The 16,416-nt window shown below is 42.4% G+C and overlaps 1 protein-coding gene across 2 annotated transcripts in view; it reads right to left on the reverse strand.

The window, feature by feature from the left end:
* Positions 1-16,416, reverse strand: part of ENTPD1 (ectonucleoside triphosphate diphosphohydrolase 1) — a 101,788-nt gene that overhangs the window by 18,474 nt on the left and 66,898 nt on the right. For both annotated transcript variants that reach the window (XM_080641103.1, XM_080641104.1), the window contains 5 exons: positions 13,619-13,736; positions 11,622-11,772; positions 9,231-9,390; positions 8,312-8,551; positions 6,721-6,984 (listed from right to left, as the gene is read on the reverse strand). In XM_080641103.1, coding sequence (XP_080497229.1) covers positions 6,721-6,984; positions 8,312-8,551; positions 9,231-9,390; positions 11,622-11,772; positions 13,619-13,736 — 933 coding nt within the window. The remainder of the gene's footprint in view (positions 1-6,720; positions 6,985-8,311; positions 8,552-9,230; positions 9,391-11,621; positions 11,773-13,618; positions 13,737-16,416) is intronic.

The raw sequence follows: 16,416 nt of genomic DNA on the forward strand, positions 1-16,416 counted from the left end.
TGAATAGCAAGAACCTACAACCAAGATTACTCTACCCAGCAAAGCTATCATTCAGAATTGAAGGGCAGATAAAGAGCTTCACAGATAAGAAAAAGCTAAAGGAGTTCATCACCACCAAACCAGTATTATATGAAATGCTGAAAGGTATTCTTGAAGAAGAGGAAGAAGAAGAAAAAGGAAAAGATAAAAATTATGAACTAATACATGTCTATCAACAAGTGAATATAAAAATCAAGTGAATTAAAAATCTGATGAACAGAATAAACTGGTGAATATAATAGAATCAGGGGCATAGAAAGGGAGTGGACTGACAATTCTCAGGGGTAAAGGGGTATGGGAGGTGCGGGAAGAGAATGGACAAAAAGTGTACACCTATGAATGAGGACAGTGGCGGGGGAGGTAAGGGCAGAGGGTGGGGTGGGTACTGGGTGGAGGGGAGCTATGGGGGGAAAAAAGAGGAACAATTGTAATAATCTGAACAATAAAGATTTATTAAATTAAAAAAAACCAATTACTCATTTATTTCAGCCCTTTGTATTCAGCATGTCTCTATTGAAATAAACCTACATTTCTATGAAAAGTGAAGCTTTTGGTTTTTTTTGTGGCCCACATAAACCTTGTTTATTTGGCCCGTGTTAGCCTTTGAGTTTGACATGCTAGCCTTAAAGAGTTAAGAATGACTGCTCTATTGAAGACATTATGCTAACTGAAAAAAATCCAGTCACAAAGGGACAAAAATTGTGTGATTCCACTTATATGAGGTACCTGGAATAGTCAAGTTCATAACAACAGAAAGTAGAATGGTGGATGCCAGGAGCTGAGGGGAAGGAGGAGAAAAGAGGGTCAGGGAGTTAAAGTGTGATTTAATGGGTGACGTTTCTGTTTTGGAAGATGAAAAAGTTCTGGAGATGGATGATGGTGATGGCTATACAACAATGTAAGTGTACTTAATTTCACAGAACTATACACCTAAAATTAATTAAAGTAGTAAATTTTCTATGCTGTATATTTTGCCACAGGCACACAAAGAATGACTGATTTAGACAGCCTGGATATTTTGCTTTTAGATGCTGTCTTGACTTTGCAGGTTATGATTTAGAGTCCTCTCTCAAAATAGAATCAACTAAACAATATGCAATCATGGAATAATGCTATTATGTAAAGAATACAATATAAAATAAATATGGTCTTCTTTTATAAACACCTGAATCAAAACGGAAGTAATGTTTTAAATCCTTTATATATTTTTTAAAATGTCTATGATAATCATGTTACTTTTACACACACACACACACACACACACACATACATATTTCTCTGTAGCACAGCAGAAACCAAGTCTTAGAATTAGAATCAAGTGCAAAACCTGCTGTGTGAACTGGGAATGCATCTATTCATCTTTCTTTCTTAGGCAGTTGTGCTCCAGAATAAGGTCATCTATTTCTCCTCCCCTGCTCCAGGACCAGTTCATTCATATTCTTTTTTTTTTTTTTTTCATCCATCTATCTGTCTTATCTTTTTTGAAAGTCTTCCATATGTCAGGGCCTAACTTGTAGTTTTCTTGTTAATATATGTTCTTCAGAAATCTGCTTTATTGGTTTACTATCTAAGATGTCCTCCTCTTAAATCCCTTGGAAAAGTCTCTTCTAAAGTGGAATGTTGATTTTATCAACATGCACTGGAATTGGACCCGGAAAAATAAAATGTTAATGGAATGGAGTGATAGAGTTTAGGATGAGTTTTTTCCCTGGATTTATATTATACTAGAGGCCCGGTGTACGAAATTCGTGCACGGGGGGGTGGGGGGGTGGGGTGGGGGGGTGCCCCTCAGCCCAGCCTGCACCCTCTCCAATCTGGGACCCCTCGAGGGATGTCCGACTGCCCGTTTAAGCCCGATCCCAGTGGGATTGGGCCTAAACAGGCAGTTGGACATCCCTATCACAATCCAGGACTGCTGGATCCCAACTGCTCGCCTGCCTGCCTTCCTGATTGCCCCTAACCGCTTCTGCCTGCCAGCCTGATCACCACCTAACCACTCCCCTGCAAGCCTGATTGATGCCTAACTGCTCCCCTGCCAGCCTGTTTGACCCTAACTGCCCTCCCCTGCAGGCCTGGTCACCCCTAACTGCCCTCCCTTGCAGGCCTGGTCCCTCCCAACTGCCCTCCCTTGCTGGCCATCTTGTGGTGGCCATCTTGTGTCCACATGGGGGCAGGATCTTTGACCACATGGGGGCAGCCATCTTGTGTGTTGGAGTGATGGTCAATCTGCATATTACTCTTTTATTAGGTAGGATAATACAAAAGAAACCTTAACCTTATTCATAATGCTTTCATTTTTAATCCCCAGAATTATATTGAATGACAAAAACCACTTTCTTCTTTTAATACCTCAGGAAGATACACTGCTTGAAATCAGATGGTTCAAGAACACATCAGATGGTTCAAGTTTCTTCCTGTGACTCTGGTAGGTGATTCTTCAAACATCTTTAAGAAAAAAAAAACATCCTTATCCTACTCTTGGGGTAGGACTTTGGAGATTCAATCCATCAGATGTTCTTTTCCCAGAATGGGCCCAAGGGTAATTGTGGCAGAAAATGCTGACATGGGTCTAGGAATTCCCGACTTTGCCTTTAAGTGAAGGTGGGATGCCCTCCCATTGAGGTCAAACTCTGTGATCAGCTCCCTGATTTCCATATTAGGAATCAACTTTACTTTGTAAACATTTACTTTATTGGTGTCTATAACCTGTGGGTCTGTATTTAAGCAGCAACTCAGAATAGGAACACTCTAGGACATCTTCAGAGAACAGCCTCAAAAGGCTATTTGCTAGCTTAGATAACAGTATTTATGGAAGGTGATTTGAAGAATATATGTCTGTCCCCTCTTCAGCTACTATAAATTCTTTTCTTCTATCAAGATGAGTATCAAAAACCTATATTGCCTCAGTCCATCACAGAATTGCTGTCACTGGGTCAGCTTTTTAGTACTATGTCTCTGGGTTAAATTTGATATAAAGCTGTGCTTTGGCCTAAGACTGGGTTTGCTGGGTATAATGAAAATTATCTATCTGATTATGTCTTATTTTTCCCCTTGGCTACTGGGAAGCTCAGAGCTAAATATACACAAATACATGCAAATACACACCTGGTATGTATACTTATGTAAAAAAACAACATTTAATGTTCTTCAGTTTCTGTTCCCTATTGAATTTGTTTATACCCTTTCTTATTTACATAAATGATATAATGTGATCTTTTTAAAAATTCCTAAATTACATAAGTAATTCCTCACAGATGTTTGCTCTTCCTTTTTGGTATTTCTTATTTGCCTACAAATTGGATTTTGTCTAGCAACCAAGGTCACAGTGTAGCCAAACCGAAAAGAGTACTGACCGTTCTTAATACTCAGTTTACAAACTAAAAATTAGATCATCATTGCTGAATGCAATTGTGGCAGAGATTTCCGCCTCTGAAAATTCTCTGTGGCTGGAGAATACCCAGGCTAACTGGTTTTGGAAATAATTAAAATACAACTAAATTTTTGTGTTACAAATAATTACGCTTCAAGATGCAGGACTCTGCAATGGTAACTTCCTGCAGGAATGAAGGCCTAGAATGAAGTCTGTTAGGAGAAAGAACTAACTTTTTTAAGGGCCCACCTGGTGCTATATATGTAGTATGTTAGGTTTTCACTATTTGCAGTGATAAAGTAGAGCTGGCTCTTACCTACTAATGAGAGCTAGTTGTTAAAATTTCAGGAGTTTTGTGAGCTAGTTGATGTCATGTTGATAGTTTAAAATAGGCCATGGTCACCCAGCAGCCAGTGTGTCTCAGTAGTTGAGCATCCACCCATGAACCAGGAGGTCACAGTTCAATTCCCGGTCAGGGGAACATGCCCAGGTTTCGAGCTCGATCCCCAGAGGAGGGCGTGCAGGAGGTAACTGATCAATGATTCTCTCTCTCATCATTGATGTTTCTAACCCTCTCTCCCTCTACCTTCCTCTCTGAAGTCAATTAAAAAAAATTTTAAAATAGGCCATGGTGGGAGTATTTACACCATACAAATTGGAAATGCTACCAATCAGCCCCTCTATCCCCAGAGAGCTGGTGGTAAAACATTTATCAGTCGACCTCAGTTGTCACAACTAGCAATGAGATAGGTATTTCTGTTCTTATTTTATAAACAAGGCAACATATTTTTTAAATCTTTCGGATTTAGGGAGAATTTACAGAGGGCACAAAAAATATCCAAAAACAGTGCTCTGACCAGTGTATCTCAGTGGTTAGAGCATTGTCCCATGCACTGAAGGGTCCTGGGTTCAATTCCCAGTCAGGGCACATGCCTGGGTTGTGGTTTCCTCCCCGGTTGGGGTGCGTGCATGAGGCAACCAATCAATATTTCTATCTTACATGGATATTTCTCTCTCTCTTGTCATCTACCTTCCTCTATCTCTAGAATCAATGAAAAACTTATCCTCAGGTGAGATTTAAAAAAATCCAGCCCGGCCAGTATGGTTCAGTGGTTGAGCATCAACGCATGAACCAGGAGGTCACAGTTCGATTCTCAGTCAGGGCACATGCCCGGGTTGTGAGCTCAACCCTTAGAAGGGGACATGCAGGAGGCAGTGGATGGATGATTCTCTCTCAGTATTGATGTTTCTATCCCTCTCTCCTTCTCCCTTCCTCTAGCTGAAATCAATTTTAAAAATCCAAATACAGAAAGAAACTGCTAAGACAGGAATAGGTACAGGTACAGTACTGACCCTAAGGGCTATTCAGAGAAGAAAGACCCTATTCAGAGGAGATTGCCAAATTGAGGTACAGAAGGCTGTGAGGAGGACAGTGTCTATGAGAGTCAAAGGGACAAAACAAAAAAGCCTCCAGGGGGAATTCAAAGCTCTTCCACCCTTTTCGAACTCCAAGTCTCCCTACCTTGGTTGGAGACATCACATTTAAAGGCAGGAAATTCCACCACCACCATCCCATCTACCCACCCTCCACTCTCCCCCACCCCTGTAGGAAGCATTTGCTCAAGCTTGAAGGCAAGAATTGGGCCATGTTTCCCAGGAGGCAAAGTTTTCAGGAAAGTTTAAAGATCAACCCACAAGAGTATATTCCTTTCCCTTCAGATGTGCTTTCTAGCAGTAACTGGAATGGAAAGGGCTCTTGGCTGTCCCCAGCATTCCTGGCCACCTTCTTCCCTTTTGTGGTACCCTCCTTTCTCTTCTAGTAGTTGGATCCAAGGCAGAGGCCTTGGCCTAAAAAAAAAAGCCCAACATGAGCAGCCAGTGCCAGCTCAGCTATAGGGCATCCAGGTGAGGTTCCGGTTTGTTTTAAATTTGGGTTTGGACCAGTTCATAACCAAGTTTTACTCTGTCAGTCATTGTCCTGTCATGTATTTCCCTCAGGAAACTTGAGGAGAGGGGAAGCTGTGGTCTGGGCCATGGTTAAGGTAAGCGCAGATTACCTTGCCCATTGTCATTTTCCCAGAGTTCACGTAGTTCACAAGTGGCAAAGCCAGGATTAACCCCAGGTGTGATTACTATAGGGCCTGTGCTCTTTCCAAGGAGCTCTTTCTGTGACATTGGGCTGGGCCAAGAGACCTTGGGAGAAATTCTCCTACTGGGGTCCTAGAGAAGAGTAAAACCTCCCTTCTCACATGCTAATCTGTTTTCTGAAAAAGGGAGAAAAGGTGTAAAAGCAGACAAAAGCTCTTCTTTGAATGATATGTTAAGTATGAGTGAGATAATGTGTATATAGTGCTTAGTCAGTAATTGGCACTCCATTGATGGCAGCTAATTTTGCAATATACTGTACTACTATACTATGACTATAGTAATTCTTGGGCTCCAGGAATAAAATATGAAATTTGAGTAATGCGTAGATCAAGGGGCACCTCTCCTACCTCTGCTCAAATATGTTATCTTATTTTCAAGTGATTAAGAAAAGAAGGAATTTGGAGTTGGGATTCAAATAGTCCCCCAAGTCTTCAAAATGTAATGAAAATTAGTATCTTCACTGTTTCCTTGGGGTTTTTTAGTTTCTACTTCCTAAACGTCTTTATAGAGCATGGGTTGTGAACCTTTTTTCTGCCAAGGACCATTTGGATATTTAAATATCATTCATAGGACATACAAAATTATCAACTTAAACATTAGCCTGCTATATTTGGTTAAATATTTAACATGTTAAGCGCCAAGTCTGTTTTGTCTTCCTTTCTATTTCAGTCACCAGTGACTGACATGGCGCTTAACGTGTTAACTCACCCCTAATGCCTTAACAGGGCCAGACCAAATGATGTTCCCCACCCTAGTCTAAACAAACCATGGTAACCCATTCCCTTTTATCATAGGTTGGTTTAGAGGTGTGAATTTCACTAAATTCTGGCCAGTGGCATCTGTAAAGATGTTTGTTGGCATTTCTGCAAAACTGAAGATGTATGCAACAGAAACTTCCTTCTTTCCTTCTTTGGCTTTGCTTGTGAAGACATAATGCTGAGAGCAATAGCTGCCATCTTAACATCACTAGAAGATCATAGAAAAGCTGATCCCGAGTCATCATATTATCAAGCCAAAGAATTAATCCTGAATTTTCTACCTCAAGGCTTATATCATGTGAGAGAAAAATAAATCCTATTATTTAAATTCTTTGTAGTCACATATTCTATAACTTGCAGCCAAAATCATCCTAACCAATATACCTTATCATTTCACAAACTTACCCCAAATTGTCCTTCAGGTTGTAGCAAGGGCAAGAAAATTTTATCGAATGCACAGTGGGAGTAAGGGCAGTCACTGTTGTCGAAGAGGCTAAGGACACTTTTCTGGCATTGCTGATAGTTTCCAGTGCCGTGGATTTGCAACTGGAGGAATGGAAGAGTCAACTTATCTTTCTTGGTGCAGGGGCTGTTGGTAAGGTCACTCATGTTCATTATCCTGCTGTATCCACGGTTGAAACACGGGTCATTGATGGTTCCATTTGAAACCTGAATGGAAAAAATCACTTGAAGGGGTCATGTGCAAAACTTTGGGTACAAAAGCACCAGTCTGACTTCATTCACGTGTAAGAATTGTACAACATCCCAGCACTCGGCATTGGCTTCAGTATGCCTCTGTCTGGCTTTTTCAGTCTTGGGAATAGGCAGATTTGTATCATAGGCACCAGAAGTAGCATCAGATGTAAATAAACTTTCTCTATTCATAGAAAGCAAATATAATTCAAGCTGGGCCCAGAAATGCCATTGGTTTGGAATGTTCCTCAGTTCTAATCACATAGGTCAGAAACAGATTTACTCTCTGGAGGTTCCTGGGTCCACATCAGATCAACAGCAAGAAAAGAGGGGCTTCAAAGACATAGCTCAGACTGCAGCAGTATCGAAGCAGTACAGTCAGTGTTTAGGAACAAGGGGAAACCACATAGACTCTCAAAATTCTGAGCCTGGGTAGTTCTCCAGGAGTTGGCCTATGTCCCCACCCCCACCTCCAAGCAAAATATTAAAAAAAAAAATCAGAAGCTCTAAGACCTGGAAGTGCCTCAAATTATTTGTCAGTAGAATCAAAATAGTCTTTAACCCACAACCCAATATGTTCAAGAGAAGAAAGGGGACTGCTGTGGATCAGAAGCTTATGGAGCCTTGGTGCTCAGTAGGCATCTCTCAGCCCCCACTCCTGTGGAAGTCATCTGATGGATAGTGCTTATGAGAACCAGAGAGCATGCTTTGGAGGAGAACAGAGAACTGTTGTCCTTTTAGTGGAGACAGGGAACAGCTGGATGTGACATCCTTGTTCTGTGTTTGTTTATCAGGGTGTGCCTGGTACTCGCATAATTGCAAGTATGTTTAACTTTCTTGTCTTCAAAATGCAGAAAGCGTCTGGGGACAAGATATGAAGTGTTGATCCATTAACTTTGTGTTTTCCCTGAGCATTTTTTCTCCTCCTCTCCAGGTTGTTTCTAACCTTGTTTTCTGCAATTTGTAGGAAACAGAGATTAAAAAGTGGGAAAGAGGTTATAAACTGCTCACACCCTCCCCTACTTCAATGCCCTAGTGTGTAATTTTTATTGTCAACCCCACAGGGCTGAGAAATTATTTCCCAGGAAAGGATCTGAGTCGTGTCCTTGGAGATTGTGCAGTAAACAAATATAGGAGGGTGATGTCTGGAGGGAATGATTCTTACGGGTCTACCAGATGTATTTAGGTTTGGAAAGTACAGTAACCAACTTCAGATCAATCACTGAAGTAGAAGAGAAAACAACAGGATGTGGGGGCTGGCAGCCCAGATGTGGAAGTCAGGTCTGGATTCAGTTATACTTGCCTGACTGTCCTTGATTAGTTTCTTCAAGAGCGCTTGATCCTTCCCGTAGCACAAGAAGCTGTGTGTGTACACATTGTAGTCCTTGCCATACAGACGAAAGTACAGAGCATTCTCTGGAGACTCAATTGTCTGGTTTCTGGGCACAAAAGTGATTTGTGTAGAGGCTCCCCCAAGGTCCAAAGCTCCATACGTTTCTTGACTATTGTTTTCATTTCCCAACGTGTAGAACCATCTCAGTTTCTGAAGGAAAGTACAGTTACCAGTGGTAGAAATCTCTGGACATCCACTTTTTCACATTATTTCTCAGACTCAAGAACTTCCTAATGTAAAGGAGCAGAGGCCTAAGGGTGACACAAAGCTCCCTGGAGGTTCCTGAATCCACATCAGATCAACAGCAAGAAAAGAGGGGTTTCAAAGACATAGTTCAGACTGCAATAGTATCGGAGCAGTACAGTCAGTATTTAGGAATGAGGGATTTGGGGCTAGAAAGACTCAAATTCAAATCCTCACGTATTTGCTCATTAGCCATGTAACCTTGAGCAGAATAATTACCCTTCTCTAGGCCTCTATTTGGGGCTCTAAAATGAGAGAATACTTCATATGGTTGTTCTGAAGATTAAATCATATAGTACATGTAAGTGATTAGCATAGCATAAGACACATAGCACTAGGCAAATATTAGCTATTCTTTTTAATGATAGACTTTTATGTCTCTCTCTGAAGTTATGGCTTCCTTATTCTCCAATAGTAAAAGTTCTTCTAAGAGAATTACCTCTCTGGTGACCCTTGTAAATGTGGGGGTAAATTAATTTGTCCAGTTCATCCATCATTTATTCTGGCAGGCAATCCAAGTACTGCCTGAGAGAGCAATGGCATTGGCCCCCAGGGAGCCACTCCATGGGTGCTGTAAGATAATCACCTTAGTGAATTTCCCCAGCAGGTAGTTGATAGTAATCCAGCCATAGGCACCTTCCTCTTTGCCAGAGATGATTCTGGCACCCTGGAAGTCAAAGGGGAAGCTTCTGAGGATCTCTGTCACCTCCTCCAGGACATCATCTGCCAAGTATTCATTTTCAAGGCTATGCAAAGGAAGAGCTGAGGTTACCTGTTTTGTTTTAATAATTGCAACTACCCATCTCAGCCACAGCTTCTAGTCAGTTCTCCCAGGAAGTGAATGATCACTTACTGGAATAAACAGAGAGATGGAAATACCAACACATGGTTGCCCGAGGGACCTCCTTTGGGGGAAGCAGAACTATCTTTTAGCCCCTCTCTCCAAATCCAAATCCTTCCAATCACTGAATAGGTTCATCTTCTTAAAATACCACTTTTGTTGTTTCCTGGCTCCAAAAACTTATCCAAGTAATTTTAATTATTGTGGTGGTAGTAGCTGGGTATTGTTTGATCACCACTCATAGAGCTAAAGTGTGCCACATTAGCCATCGCTGGTAGCTCCTAGCTGGTCACATACCAGGTCCTGCTTGAGGTTCTTAATTAGGACTGTAGTAGACACCAGGTGGCAAATGTCCTGGGACAGACACCCAACCCCCATTGGTGCCAGACTGGGGGGGAGAGGGAGAATCTTCCTCATATTGTGTCTCAGTTCTTGGGTCTGTTTGAGACCTTGAGACCTAAAGGAGGAACTTCCAGGATTGTCATAATGAAGATGGAATGCAATTGCTTCTAAGATGTAGACTACTCAACATTGAGAGCCTCTGGGTCAGAGGATGCTGTCTTCCAGCTGGCATTAGACTCCTGTAATCTCTCACCTGTGTGACTTCCCTACTCTACTAACTGGCTCCCTTATCCCTAGTTTTCTTCCCTCCAGCCCACCTTCTCTGCCAGTGGCACCAGTTTTGTAACATCACTTAATGGCTTCCCATTATCTCTCAAATAAACTCCAAACTCCCTAGCCTGCCTTACAAGGCACTATGTGATCTGGACCCTACCTTCTCAGAATTCCTGACTACCATTTATCAGGTATGACTCTGGGTAACTTAACATTTATAAGTCACAGCTTCCTTATCTGGTTAATACTCCTATATAATAAAACCTTAATATGCAAATCGACCGAATGATGGAATGACTGATGGCTATGACACGCACATTCAATGCAGGAGCTTCCCCCTGGTGGTCAGTGCACTCCCACAGGGGGAGCACCGCTCAGCCAGAAGCCGGGCTCTTTGCTCCTTAGTGCTGCCTCGGTGGCGAAAGCCTCTCCTGCCTCTGCACCAGTCGGACATCCCCCAAGGGGTTCTAGACTGCGAGAGGGCACAGGCCACGCTGAGGGACCTGCCCCCAGTGCCAAATGTCGTGCACCAAGCCTCTAGTAGTTAATAATACCTCTTACTTCATAGAGTTATTATCATTAAAGCACAGTAATAAGAACATGGGCACAACAAACACAAGCTGCTAATATTGTCACTACTATTATTATTATTTTACTGTCTGCACCATATGTTCTATCTATTTATAGCCTTTGGAACATGTCCTGGTCTCTCATAGATGCCTGCCTTTGCACATCTATTAGTATACAAGCTCTAGGAAGGCAGGGACTCTGTCCTCTTCACTGAATCCCCAGAACAGTGCCGACACATAATAGGTGCCAAATGAACATAGGTTATGGAATACATGATGTCTGCTCTGCCTGTGGTGCCCTTACCCCACCTTCCAACTCATCCTTCAAGATTCAGCTCACATGTCCCCTCCTCTGATAAATCCTCCTGCCCCACTCCCATTCTGGGCAGGGTAAAATGTGCTCCTGTAGCAGCTTTGAGGAGCCTTCTATTAAAAAACTGATCACCCTGTATTGAAACTCTGATCTCCTTGCGGGCTGAAGTTCCCTACTTCCATATCCTGGGACATAGTAGGCAGTCAATATATGCTGCATTAATGAATAAACAAACAAATAATGCTCACCAATAATAAGTGATTACCATAAAGATGTGCTAGTTGTGATTATTTGTGTCTTGGGACACCTGCAACTCTCTTGGTCTTCCCCCTCCCAGAGACTGAATGACTAAATCTGTAGCCCCAAATCCCAGAGTATATAGGCTCAATCTTTTTCGCTGTGCCCTTACCCCCTTGAATTTCCTGTGGGGAGAAGGGCAAGAGGGATTTTTTTTTAAATGTACTTAAACTCCCGAAGTTACACATACTAAGAGTTTGGGAGTTTTACCCACTCACTGAGATTCAGGATATTTAGAATTTTGGGCATTAGGGAAGGATGGCACTCTCCCATAACTTCAGAGGCTCCTTGCACTGCCAAACCTAACTCCCAGCTGCTCTTGGTCCCTACATATTGCCATACCGGAGCAACCGCATGCCTGCCGTAGCTCCCAGGTAAACAGGTGTCTGTTGGTGCTGGGCCTGTGGAATTAATTCCTTGGCTTTTTGCATGCAGTCAGGCAGATAAGAGTTTAACTCACGTATTTTATGAGCAAATTTTGAGATTCCAGGACCTAGGAAAAGATGTAGAAGCAGATGACAATATATTTTTTTAAGTATAGAACATACCTTGACAGTATTAGAGCAAGATACTGGTGTTTTCTGATAAAATTCAGTAAGACAATTTCTTGATGTGATATTGCTCTTACTGAGGGCCGTGGTTGGCAAATCGCGGCTCACGAGCCACATGCAGCTCTTTGGCCCCTTGAGTGTGGCTCTTCCACAAAATACCACGGCCTGGGCGAGTCTATTTTGAAGAAGTGGCGTTAGAAGAAGTTTAAGTTTAAAAAATTTGGCTCTCAAAAGAAATTTCAATCGTTGTACTGTTGATATTTGGCTCTGTTGACTAATGAGTTTGCCGACCACTGATAGGGTAACTCACTGAACCAACCTTGGGCTGGGTCTGTCTGCTGTTCAATAATTTTGCCACTGGATGGCGCAACTTTCACATTCAATTACATAACCTTCCTAACAGGTTCAGATTCTAATGGGAATCTTACAGATAGCTACTTTATGTAGCCACTTTTTCAAGTTTCTTCCACAAAATTGTAATTAACAACACTAATTCTAGAAGATCTAAAGGGATAATGATGAAATTTAAAACAAAAATTAAAATAAGCACCAAGCACATTGGCTTTTACTGAAAAGATAGGAACTGCTACTAATTAGCTGCAGAATCCAATTAGAATAAACAGGAATAGCACCCATGTTTCCTTAGTGATTTTTCCACTCTGATTCCATGCCTCCCTAGAAATACTGTTTTTCCAGTTGTAGAGCAAAACTAATTGTTGCTATGGAGAGGATGAGAGCCAAGATTCCATAAGCTTTTTGAAGTGAGCTATTTCAGTTCACTTTAAGATAACATCCACACTGTCAGTGCTTTATAGTGATTATAGGATTTGGTTTAAAGATAAGTATCCAGATATGTTATCCATATCTAATTCGCAGGTTTATAAAAGCCTGGTTACTTAGCCATCATCAGAAAATGAGCTCTAAATTATCATCTATTGTTTTAATTCAAAAAGTCTGGCCTTCAAGAATGGGTGGGACCCAGCTTCTGTGCTTTAACAAACCCTACATGTGGTTCAAATTTGAGAACCACTGGTTAAGACATGGGTTTGAAGTTGGTAGAATCTCCATTTGAATCCCAGTTCTATCACTTACTAGCTCAAGCAACCTTAAACACGTGGCACAGTATTGCGCAACCTCAGTGCCCTCGTTTTAAAAATGGGAATAAAAATACATGCCTCACAGGGAGATCATGAAGATGAAATAATACTTTTAGTACTTATATTGGTGTGTGGCACACAGAAGTGTCTTATTGATGGGAGGGACTGTTGCTCAGTGTTTTTTTTTTAATTAAATCTTTTTTGTTGAAAGTATTACATGTGTCTACTCCCCCCCCCCCCCGCACCTTCCCCATTGAACCCTTCTAGCGGCCCCTACCCGCCAGCCCTGCCCAGGCCTTCACCACCCTAATGTCTGTATCTATGGTTTATGCATATATGCATACAAGTTCTTTAGTTGATCTCTTCCCACCCACTCCCCTTCCCTCCCCCTTCCCTCTGAGATCCGCAATTCTATGCTTCTATGTCTCTGGATCTATTTTGTTCATCAGTTTACTTTATTCCACATATGAGTGAGATCATGGGTACTTGTCTTTACTAAGATATTTGTTAAGTCTGTTTGTGCATCCAGGGCTCAGCATTAAGGACTGATTTCAGTGTCATGTTAATGACAATGAAATGACAGCAGGAGCTCCGCTGTACTCTTCACCGGACTTGCTTTACTTCGGGTGTTCCACTTGCCACATGCATCTCCTGTCCCACAGTCCCCCCCTCCCCTTTTTCTTCGTCTTACCTTGTACCATGCACTCTCCTATCTGAGTCACCACCCCTGTGTCATTCTCCTTTTCTGCCGGCCACATATAGATGTACAGAGTCGTATGAGAAGAGCCTGCGTCCAGCACAACCCCATACTGAGGGCAAAACAAACCAAGAACTTATCAGCATTACATTGTTCTTCTCCACATTCAGCTTGCAACAGAAAAAAAAAAAGACAAATACAGGAATTTTCAAAAACATGAGGGGAAAGTATTTTAATTCAAGAGGAACACGGAGTGGGATTGTCCTAGTCACAAGATCTACCAGAACTCCAATCACTCCAGCACAGAGGCTGTCACGACTGGCTGCACATTAGAATGCCCAGGCCTTACCCAGGGCAGGGCCTGAGCATCAGTATTGTTTAGAAGCTTCTTGGGCAGTTCTCATGAACAGCCAAGATTCTGAACCATATGCTGAAGTGGTGAGACAGTCTGCAGGGAATAGAAAGCCATTGGTTTAATAGTTCCCAAACTTGTATGCATAGCAAAATTATTAGAATCACCTAGAGAATTTCAAAGACTACTGCTGCCTGCATTCCACTGCCCAAATATGGAATTTAATTGGTCTGGTCCGTGGTCTGGGCTTTGGAAGAGAGACATGGAAAATACTACATTTGCTTACTTTTTACTACAAATATATCTAGAAATTGGAATTGGATTGAAATCACAGTAAAAAACTTATGCTCCTTTTTCAGAGAAATATAGGAATAAGGCCTAGATAGTCGTTTTCAGATTGGTGCCCCCTTTTAAGAACTTTCATGAAAGAGAACTTTTATAGCAAAGTATGCAAATTTTAGCTGAGCATCCCAATGAATGTTTGTATGTGCACATCTATGGAAATCAGCACCAAGGTGCCCCTCTCAGTCAGTTTCCCCCATGGGTGACCACTGTCTTGACTTCTGTCACCATGGATGAGTTTTGCCTGTTTTCTGAGGTGCAGTAAATGGAGGACATAGTGTGCCTCCTTTCTGTCTAACTGTTCACACTACACTGTCTCGCTAAGATGCATTCAAACTGTATCAGTAGTTTGTCCCTTTTCATTTCTGTAGAGTATTTTATATACTGTATTTTCCCGCACTCTACCGTTCATGGACATTTGGGTTGTTTCCAGGTTGGGACTATTGGGAATAAAGCTGCCAGGAACATGCTTGTACATTTCATTTTGTGGACATGAGCTCTCATTTCTCTGGCGTGTTTACCCAGGAGTAGACTGAAGAATGCCCATTTTGATCAATTAATATTCACCTTTGGTTATATCCCTGGGTTTAGTAAGGGGGGGAAAAATGCCATCACTGAATAATAATGTCTGCCATAGGCTTGTGAGGGGCACGTGTACTTTTCACTTATCTCTGTACTGGAGAGGAAAATAAATGCGGAGAGAAACAGAGGACATGCTTCTAAAGTGTGAGCCAACTACTCTCATCACACGCTGCTCCTTTAAGTTGTGGACCTCCAAGTGTGGTGGTCCCCCTCAGTGTTCTCCCTCCCAGGAATACACCCACGCCTTTCTTCCCTCTCAAGGGGAAGAACGCTTGCATCTCCTAAACTCTAAGGGTTCCCACAAAACTTACAACCAGGGGAACAATGGGGCATCGGCAGCTCATCCGGGGCTAACCCCCTAACCATCTACAAGGCCCCCTTTTCTCTGACTCTCTAGTGAGCTGACAGCAGCCCCGCCTTGGCTCACTTCTTTCCCATAACCTTTTTAGGCTCTCCTGTTGCTTCTTCTCTCCTAAGCCTTTCCTTGTCTCACTGTCCCCAACTTTAATAAACGTCCTCTAAAATGCACCTGGACTTGTGTTGTGAAATCTTTCCTGCATGAAGTCAAGAATCCACACACTACTGGCCGGCCCAAGGCAAACCCTCTCTGGTCCCTTTTTTTCTGGTAACATTAATTCTATGGAGTCCTAAGTAAAAGTCATGCTGAGAATGGGATTATGACAGTTGCAAACTATCTTGTAGTATCTCAATTTCCCTTTCTCTTTCAAATTCCATGTGCTTGATGTCATTCTTTCAAGGTTATAAATATATAAATGGCTTTCATAGGAAGTTCTTTAAATATTAAGGTTGGCAATTTTTGTTCTATACAAGTGCATAATTCCTTGTGCTTGCCAATTAACCCCAAATCTCTGAGGTATCCAGGTGACAGAAAAAAAAAGGAAGCTTAATTCAGTAGTTTATATATGTATATTCTATATAATAGGTAATATGCAAATTGACCCTCACACCCTCACATCACAAGATGGCCACCCCATGTCATCACAAGATGGCCACCCCCACATTGTCACAAGATGGCCAGCAGGTGAGGGCAGTTGGGGGGGACCAGGCCTGCAGGGGAGGGCAGTTGGGGGGGACCAGGCCTGCAGGGGAGGGCAGTTGGGGGTGATCAGACTGGCAGGGGAGGGCAGTTGGGGGTGATCGGGCCAGCAGGGGAGCAGTTAGGTGTCAATCAGGCCAGCAGGGGAGCAGTTAGGGGCAACCAGGCAGCAAGGCAGGCAAGTGGTTAGGAGCCAGCAGTCCTGGATTGTGAGAGGGATGTCTGACTGCCAGTTTGCAGGATCGGGCCTAAACCGGCAGTCGACATCCCCTGAGGGGTCCCAGATTGGAGAGGGTGCAGGCTGGGCTGAGGAATCCCCCCTACACCCAGTGCACAAATTTTGTACACCGGGCCTCTAGTATATTATACACCCACCCACACACACACACATATAAATATCTCACATGCTAAGAACCTAAGAACTTACAGGGAGAAAAAAAAAAGACAATAATGAGGACT

This window comes from Plecotus auritus (assembly GCF_963455305.1).
Source record: "Plecotus auritus genome assembly, chromosome: 9".
Taxonomy (NCBI): Eukaryota; Metazoa; Chordata; class Mammalia; order Chiroptera; family Vespertilionidae; genus Plecotus; species Plecotus auritus.